The sequence below is a fragment of the Dicentrarchus labrax genome, unplaced genomic scaffold, assembly GCF_905237075.1.
Source record: "Dicentrarchus labrax unplaced genomic scaffold, dlabrax2021, whole genome shotgun sequence".
Lineage (NCBI taxonomy): Eukaryota > Metazoa > Chordata > Actinopteri > Moronidae > Dicentrarchus > Dicentrarchus labrax.
The window spans coordinates 12,518,479-12,528,049 of NW_026136704.1; the positions used below are offsets into that span (position 1 = coordinate 12,518,479).

At 38.1% G+C, this 9,571-nt stretch overlaps 1 protein-coding gene across 1 annotated transcript; it reads right to left on the reverse strand.

The window, feature by feature from the left end:
• Positions 1-382: 382 nt before the first annotated feature.
• On the reverse strand, positions 383-5,482 carry smtla (somatolactin alpha). The gene is made up of 5 exons (XM_051399143.1): positions 5,398-5,482; positions 4,985-5,175; positions 3,121-3,234; positions 1,638-1,817; positions 383-1,477 (listed from the first exon to the last, which is right to left on the reverse strand). Exons 1-5 carry the CDS (start codon positions 5,411-5,413, stop codon positions 1,283-1,285), a joined length of 696 nt encoding a protein of 231 aa, XP_051255103.1. The 5' UTR covers positions 5,414-5,482; the 3' UTR covers positions 383-1,282.
• Between the last annotated feature and the right edge of the window lie 4,089 nt (positions 5,483-9,571).

Here is a 9,571-nt window from a genome sequence, read left to right on the forward strand (position 1 = left end):
TTTGTTTTTCTTAAATATCTAAAGAAGTTAAAAGAGGAATTAGCATTATATGAGTTAAAGTTAGTGGTTGTTCCCTCCTTATGAGAAAATATGCACCAATTTCATTTTCTCCTCACCGATCCAGTGCATTGTAGTTTAGTGAAGATGCTGTGCCATAAAATGTATGGTATTTTGACCAGACAATATAGTGATTAAGTTAACTTTCATAAAAGAGCACTGCTGCCCTCTTCTGTTTGGGGGTGTAAAGGCCAGAATTGAGAGCACTTGATCATATGTTGACTTTGGAGAAACTTTATCCCACTTACTGGTGTTAATAAGTGGGATACAGATACTAACTCACTCACTCACTCACTCGTTCACTCAAAATAAATAACAAACTATGTTTTTTTTCTTTCTACAACTTGCTTTATTAGCGCCTTAAATCAACAGCACTTGACTAGAAAGGTTTTCACAGTACATTGGGCCTCTTCTATTTACACGAGAGTACTAAAAAGTATATCTTGCATTCTGCATTACATTTTCATAATATCTAACAACAACAAGTAAAATTTAAACTGTATATGTCCTTGTAATTTAAAGTGAACAATAAACTTACTTTATTACATTCAGGTTAAATTGGGCACGTTTAGGCATTATAAATAAACATGATTCTTTCAAAAAATCTAAACCTGTGTCTAACCAAAAACTCCACATATTTCATTTTAGCTGTTATTTGTTCTCTCTCTCTGTCTCTCTCACACTCTCTTTCACCAATCAGAATGTGTCTCTTTTTTAAAGTAGTGATTGCTCTCTGTTTGACTCCCGTCTCCGGTGAAAGTGTTTCATTTCAATAATGCAGAAGTGAAACCAACTCCATTTAAAAAGGGAGTCTCACTCAATACTCTGGGGGCCGTGGGAATAATCAAAACACTGCCAGAGCCAGCGAGGAATACAAACTCAGTTAAGAACAAAGGAAATGGAAATCAATGGCAGGATATGCAGATTTCTTTGACAGCTCGACACGCAAATAATCTTTTGGGAGTTTGCCCTCTGTTGCCTTTGCCAGGTTAAAATAACAACTGAGCAGGGAAATATAACATGCAGTATGTTGAAGAAAGGGCACAGCATTACACCTACTTAGTTTTGTGTGAAGGTGTTCCAAAACAATCAATAAAGAATGTACTGCATTGCAAGCAAGGCTGAATCGCCTAAGGCATGGTCATGTCTATAAGTGGATGGCTACCGACCTTAGGAATTAATTTAAAGCTAAACACTGTATTATTTAAAGGCTGCACTTGATGTTTTATGCACAGTTGTATGTGTCAGTTTGTCGACACTTGAGAAGCTTGAGCAAAATCTCCATCTTATGGGCGTCTTTCTTGAAGCAGCTGAGTATGGTGTAGTCTCTCATAACAGATTCCAGCATCTCTGGTGGCACATCATACTGGAATAGGCCTTGCTCACTGTATGTTGTGGTCATCATTCCCTCATCCAGCATCTGCACAGCACATATTTGGAAAGATAACAGAAATGTTAAGAAAAAAAAACAGTCTACAAATGGTTTTGAAGTGAAAGATTAAGTAAAGTTCTGATATCGCATACTCATTTAAATGTGGGTTTAGTTCTTAACAGTAATCCAGAAATGTGATTTGACTCACCTTCTTGATGAGGACCACCACCCCTTGCTCCAGACTGATCAGTTTCTCAGACACCCACTTGGTCTTGTTGAGCAGCATTTCAGGAGCGCCATCATAGCGATCCATTGTGGTCTGCAGGTAGACCAAAGGCTCGATCCACGACTGAACCAGCATCAGCACAGAGTGGAGCAACCATTTGTCCTGCGGGGTACACACATGAAGAGTTAAACATAACTGATCACAAAGTTGTCTTAAATATAAAGACAATATAGAAAATACGCAAGACAACATTACACAACCCAACAAAACATGACACAGCTAACAGTAGAACTGACTTTCTCTATTCGTGCCTGTGTTGGAATGTTTATATCTGTGATGAATAGCTTCCATTTGCACTTCAGAAGGTAGTAATGAATGGAAGTACTCAAAATGGTCACTAATACTCTGATCAAGGGCTTGTCAGCTACAAAACACTTAGCAACAACTCAAGCGGTTGAAATGTCATAGGTGAAGAAGCAGTTGAACCTACCTAAATGCCCCTAAGCAGAGCAGTCTCTAAAGCAAGTGTCAATGACTGCCACACAAATGGCCATTAAACCACAGAGCAGGCAACATTTCAACCGAAAAGGGCAGAGAATAAATTATTAACAGAAATAAAATGTATATATACATTTCAAAGATCACATTTACTACTGTAGTGATGACATGACTTTCAACCAGCATGTCTATATTGCTAAAAATGAGACCTTAAAGAAATTGCTTTTGCCATTCTCCTCTGTCTGTTAGTTGAAGGGGGATTATTGTAGAACTTCACATTAACCAGATTACAGTTCACATCAGCCAAATCACCCTTCATTGGCCTTTTACTGAGTGGCTTGATTGAGTTTCCACCATGCTCATCAAGCTGACCGTTGGCCTAAAAAAGGCTGTGCCCTGTCGGACAGTAGTCAAAACCTCAGTAGGCACTGACAAATGTTTTAAACCGAATACAGGCAAGTGTATTTCTGAGATTTGAGGATCTTTCATTGTAATTTGTGCAAACACATCATCATTCATCAGCTGACAGCAAGAATTATACAGAGGGGAGGTTCACTTTCACGTTTCGTGATTGTTATTAAAAAAAAGAAAGCTCTGGCTCTTAGCACCACTGCAGATTGAGAGTGATTTGTGAGCAGACATGTGCATGCAAACAGTCATGGATTAATGCCACCCACTTACACACACACAAACACGTGTGCATAATAAGTATAAACTCCACTGAGATGCACAGAGAAAGACAGACACACATACACAGATCCATGCACTGACATAAGCACACGCAACCTATACTTGTATTTAATTTGCTTACATACAAACACTCACAGAATGAAACTTCTTCTGTACACACATATGTAGTGACACACAAAATCAGAGGTGCACAGTATAACTATTCTTAACAGATTAAGATCAAAGCTCTAACAAGGGAAATAAAAAATCCTGCAGTGATCAGCAGTCATGTACTTACAGATATCTGCTGGATTTCACTTTTGGAGCTGGGGATGGGTAAGGCTTTGGTGATGCATGCATAACCAGCTTGGTTCCTCTGGAGCTGCAATGGGAACGGGACAAACATCTCCTCCTACAATCCATACAAGCATGGGAAAAAGGAAAAGCAAAGGAAAAAGTGTTCACACACACACACACACACACACACACACACACACACACACACACACACACACACACATATTTTTGTCACAATACTTAAGATACAATATGATTTTGAGTGACTGACCTATTTATCCTTAACCTTTGTCATTAGTGTATACAATTAAAGCGTATTCTATTTGTTTTTTAGCTTACTCTATATGTTCAAAACTGGTTATAAGCAGCTGTATTCAGATCTGTTTGTTTTTCGAATTTTGTTGGTTTTAGGCAATATCCTAAGACGGTTATACTCTCCAACTCACACTCCAACCCTAAAATTCCTTTTTTAAAAACTGATTTGAAAATCTTTGGTTCTCTTAGGTATAGAATTGCAAGAACACTGTGGCAGACACACATAAAGTCACATCAGGAAAACAATGACACAAGCTTCACCAATCGTGGCCACTGGAGACACAGCAGAGACACATTTTGTTCTCTAGCATGTTCTTATCTGTGGACCCCATGCAGCGTCTTCTCAGTAACAAGCCCTACATCATCCCATTTCAAAGACCATTTTGGATCTCGAACCTCAGAGTAAAGAGGATTCAACAGGCTGCAAAACCTGTCCTCTCACTGCAGCAGTATATCATTATCACATTCGTATTACTCCACTGTAGGCCTGCTTCTTCAATAAAACATCTTTGGCTCAGAAGAGAGATAGAAGATTACTTTGAAGCCTGGCAGTGAGGCGATGATCATGTCAGAATCAAAAGCAAATAACACCGAGTATATAACAGAAAGTGTCAGTGCTTTTGGTCCAGAATATTATGCGAAAGACCAACAAAAAGTCATTTTGCCCTCATTGTAGAAATCATTCCAAGTGTTGCTAGATTGCATGCTAGATTTGATGATAAAAAATAATATAGCTGTGACTATACTGTTGAGGCACGTCTTTCTAAGCACTTTTTAGCACTGACATGTAAGAAAACATTTTATTGCTTTCTGGATAAATATATATTTCATTACACAATTTTGTTTTAGTTCCATATGAAAAGTGATATTATACAGCTTCTCAAATGCAATATTCTGCATTGCATTGCATTCTGTCTCTGCAGCCTTTGCCTAAGGCTGCGTTTCTCCAGCCCAGCTTTTCAAAATGCTGATTTCACATTTCATAAAGATATTCTTGAAAACTCATGCTCAACTGATAAGATTATTTCCCCTTTAGTTAATAGATTTTCTTACATTGCCTTGCAGTTTGAAAGACAATGGGACAGTCCTAAAACCATCCCTTGTGATACCCTTCACCTCCTACCCCACCCCCGCAACTCCACACCTCTGTGTGTCCTTTGTCCTCTGACGATCATGTGCTGATCAGCTGTCTCCAGTATTCACCGACATCTTCAACACCTCATTGGATACATGTCATGTGCCAGCCTGATTCAAAGCCTCCACCATCATCCCCCTCCCCAAAAAACCAAGTAACTCAGGACTCAATGACTACTACTACAGACCTATCATCGTGCTTTCCCACCTCAAAGCCATGACATGTGCACATCATGTGCTACTCAGTAAAGAGAGATTTAGTTAGTTGGATCTCCTGAGGCTTTTCAATGCTAAATGTATTCCTTTACCATATTCTGTCAGAGACTGTGGATACAAATGGTCTGCTAAACAGTAAAAAAAAAAAAAAAATTCCAATACAGTGCAGAAATGGATAGATTCATTTTAGTGTTACTCACAAACAAAGAGCATGATTCTTCAGACACGCGGTATATTAGCTCAGCATGCTGGATGACTCGGTCTAGAAGTTTCTCTTGGGAGATGGAAGGGCAGCGGGAGAGGCTACTCTGCTCTTCCCTACAGTCCAGTGGGATGCTAACGGTAAGCAGGTAGGGCCAGAGCAATATAGCCCATACACCAAGCTGCTTGACTGGAGAAATCACATACACATATGACAAATGTTCACAAGTAAATACTAATGCAAACACAAAACACGAAACCCCTATCATCCTACATCTTTAGTCTTTGCTGCAAAACTACTGTCTACTTCTTCAGAATTACATAAATTACATAAATCAAAATCACTGCCCAACTATATAAACTGGGGTTTAAATCTGCCAGTTATATTCTGTCTTGAAGTGTGACATATTACCTGTCATGATGTGCATTCTGTCAGTACTCTTCAAGTCTTCCCAGCTCTTCTGTCATGTTGACTTCTTTTAAAAAGCTTGACCAGGCCATGAATTAAGGAAAAGGTCATTTTGGTCGTGCGTAGGTACTTGTAAAAAGATACTGGTCTTCCCAAAGTAATGCATTTCTTTCCTGATGCATAATATATGGTAACTAGTCAGGCATGCTACAAATAAATATGTTCGTTCTTGATTTAGAGTTATGAGCTGGGATTTCTTTCTAAATATCTTTCAATATGAAATCAGTATCAACTGACCTCAATATAAAAATAAATCCAAATAAATGTTTGTATATTTGTATTCCACCCTGCATCCTGACACCATTGGCTACCAATCCAAGAATGAAGACTGAGACTGATTAGATTTATTAAACAATAGCTACAAAAGGAATGGGCTGAAAAATCCCTCCTTTCAGCTGAGGGAAGTATGTAATGTAGATTTAAACATCCATGACAGAGAGAAGGCTGCAGAAAAGACAGCGTAGAACTGCAATAGACATAAGAATGGGGCCAAATGTGTGAGAGTCGGAAATCACTCGGCTCTAACAAGACCCCTCAAATCTTCTTTTTATTTTGACATTCATATTCCATTTTGCTCAGAAACCATGGGTGTGTGAGAGTAGGTCTACCCAGAAGCTATGGTTTCCCAAATGGTAATGACTGTGTTTAGCTGTCATAGAATGAAGCACATATTTAGCAGTTATTCATGCCTGCTTGAAACAGACTCCACTGAATGCTTCATTTTTTTTAATTTTTATTTTTTTGCTGCACTTCCATATTTTATCTTAAATTCACTTCTGTTATAAGTGTGATAAAACTGGAAGATTAGTGGGGATATGTTGTCTGTTGTCAGTTTATGGTAATAAATCCATCCTTTCATTTCTGCCTCATACACATAAAAATGAATATAATGGCTTATTACTGTTCAGTATAAACTAAATACTAAATATTGCTAAATAACTACGTGGACCAAACCATAAAAAGACAGGCCAACATTCAAAAGGCTTGAGCTCAAATGTTTGTTGCTTCAATGAGGCATGTTTAAGGATGAGCTGAAGACAGAGAGGGGTTCAGAATTTAGTGGCTCATAGGGGTCGTGTTACTAAACTCTACATCCTTCTCACGCACCCTCAAGACACCTGAAGCCTCGTGCCTGTCAACCTGTTTCATATGAAACAATGTTCTGTTCTAATCAGCATTTACTCCTACACTTTTTCCTTCTCCACCTTCTTTGGCGTGTTAGCAGATTTGCACAATGTAAGCTTATCTCTCCAAAAAAAAAAACATCATGTTTTCTTCAACCTTCTTTTGTTAAATCCCATTAATTGTACATGTAATTTAAAAGAACTGTATGTTGGTACATTCACCAAACATCCCAATTCATCCCAATTTTGGCTCAATCTAATCTGATTTGGATATTGGCCAAAAAGGTATTTGGAAAGTCTTTATAGCACCTAATCTTATCCATGCTCGATTCTATAAATTCACATTTGAGGTATTTATTTATAGGTGTAAGCATGTTTGTGCATCCACACTTTATCTTGTACACAATGTTTTATGTCAGTGAGGGCATGCATGTGTGTGTCTATCATTACCAGTATTCTCATGTCGTAGTGTTTATGAATGCCTCTGAAGTACACACAAGCTGATAAAAAAGGGAATTCTGTCCTACATGACCACAAAAAGGTAGTGACACATGATTACGTAATTACATTGATAGATTCAACTTCCCCTGGGGCCACCAAATTGATCAATCAATCAATCAATCAATCAATCAATTAAAGCTATGTCCAATTTTCACAAGTGGATGGAGTAATAGGGAATACTTAACTCAAAATGCATAATTGTCTCACTCATCTGAAGGCCAGTAGTGATTGCAAAATCTGCAACTCTTCTGTGGCTAATGTTCATTTCATAGTGATCCTTACTCTCCGTCAGGCAGCAGAAGTATAGTGACAATGTGTAAAAAGTGCTGCGTGAGCTAAATATGTAAGAGTAGTCTTATGGCGGGGGGGGGGGTAAATGAAAGCAACTTGATGTAAGATTTGGTATTTGTTGCGATTTGGCACCACAACATGCAATACCACTGTCGAAAATATAGTGTAGGTGCTATGATAAATCACAGCAGTACAATTTATTGGTACCACAGTGGTTTAAAGGTGCACCAAACTATGTTGGTGTAATCAATTAATTTTGGCTATCAAACTTTATCAATTATAAAAAGATAAAAAGATAATAAAAAATTACTAATTACTATTAAAGTTCTTTGGGGTACCACCCTAAATAAGGGAAACAATAGCCTATAATCGATTGATTCTGTCTCATAAAACTCAAAAAACAATTAATTTAGAAATTTAAATAATAATTAAATTAATAACTAAAACCAAAATCAAAATGTAATAGGCCAGCATGTATAAACACAAGCATTTATTAAAGAAATGATAAAAAGCAAAACAGATGAAAACACGGAATGTACAATTTAAACTAAAGAACAAAGTGTGAGTGCGCGCATGGGGTTTGGCGCCAGAAAAGGTGTGTGTCTTTGTCCTCTGACCATATGTTTCAGCTAAGCATAAAACGCATGTTGGTTAGAGACAAAGACCATGGAAGAGCAGGAGGGTTTGAGTTCCCTCTACTCATCTGTGTTCTAAGCTTTAGGCTTTTTTAGGTCTGTATGTGCGTGTGTGATTGTAGATTAACCATGCCGTTAAAAGACAGTGGCATGCAAAGACGTGGCATGCAAAGACGTTGTCTGAGTGAAGCATAACATTAAACTAACATAACCTTAGTGATGTTACTACAGTAACCCTGCGTTTATCATATCAACATCACAACAACATAACCTGAATAAAACACATCAGGTCTTGCTTAGCCGTTAACCTAAAAGGAGGAATCCTGGTGATCAGCTGGCGTTCCTGCGAGCCAGGCTTTCGCTCATTGCTCTGTAAGAGAGAGAATAGCGGCGTGCAAGGAGTTTTATCATCTGGACATTGCGCGTCCTCAAGTCGTCTCATGTTAATGTCCCAGGAAGTGACCTGTCACAATAAAAGTCCAGTTAAATCACTCAAAATGAGCAAATTACATTTTAAAGGTCCCCTTTAACCTAATAATAGACAGCTGTACACATGCATTAATTATGATTACATTACTTATCATTACATTAGATCAAAAACTAGTTAACCTAGAAATAAATGGTTAAAAAAATAATAAATATGATGTAAGCAGCATCATATCATTAAGGTTATTAATATTATCAGTCATAATGGTGGTGTACTCTGTTCATTTTTGTTATTTTAGTTGTTTATGTGCTGCTCTTTTGGTACCAAGAAGATACTAAAATGTTGAAAACTTGAAGGTACTCATTTTTCTACAGTACTGAGGATGCAATTTTTACAGATCTGACGGCGCAGCATATACACCTACAAATACTCTAGTCGGCCATTAAATGCTACAGAAAGAAAAACATGTCGCAGTGCAACAAGTGCAGTTATTAATTATCCTGTCTGTGTCTATATCTCTGTCGCTGTGCTGTGTGTGTGTTTGTGTGTATGTGTGTGGGTGCAGGTGCTCAGCCCTGCCTGAGCTGAAACTGCAAGTTCAACAAAAGTTCAGCAAAACAGTAAATAAAAGTAGTTTATTACTGTAATCCACACAAAACTTGTACAGACAAGGAAAATAAACACTGAGCAGAATAGCGTTCATTCAGGTTACTCAGGTTGGCCAAAGCTGCAGTGAAGCAACACTGCAGGACACTTTTAAAAAGGAGAAACTCCCTCCAGACAGCAACCATGCAAGATCAAAAAGTCTGTTAGGCAGGCTACACAAATATTATAAATAAAAAACATTGAGAACCAGTTTGGTTGCAGGCAATTTTTTTTCTTCATGCAATGCAGAGCTGTTCACTATTATTAATGAAAATACAAGTATTGGATCAGGACTTGGTATAAGCAGATAATCAATATTAAATGGAGATCGGGGACAACCAGGGAGAGTTGGAGGAGTCCCACACCCACAACACACAAACAGAGACAAATACAGGAACACCAGGGAAGGGAAAACACTAGAAACACTAGGATGTACTGGAGTATGGTACTGACCATAACAGTGAGGCATTACTACACCTGGCTGACCAGGACAG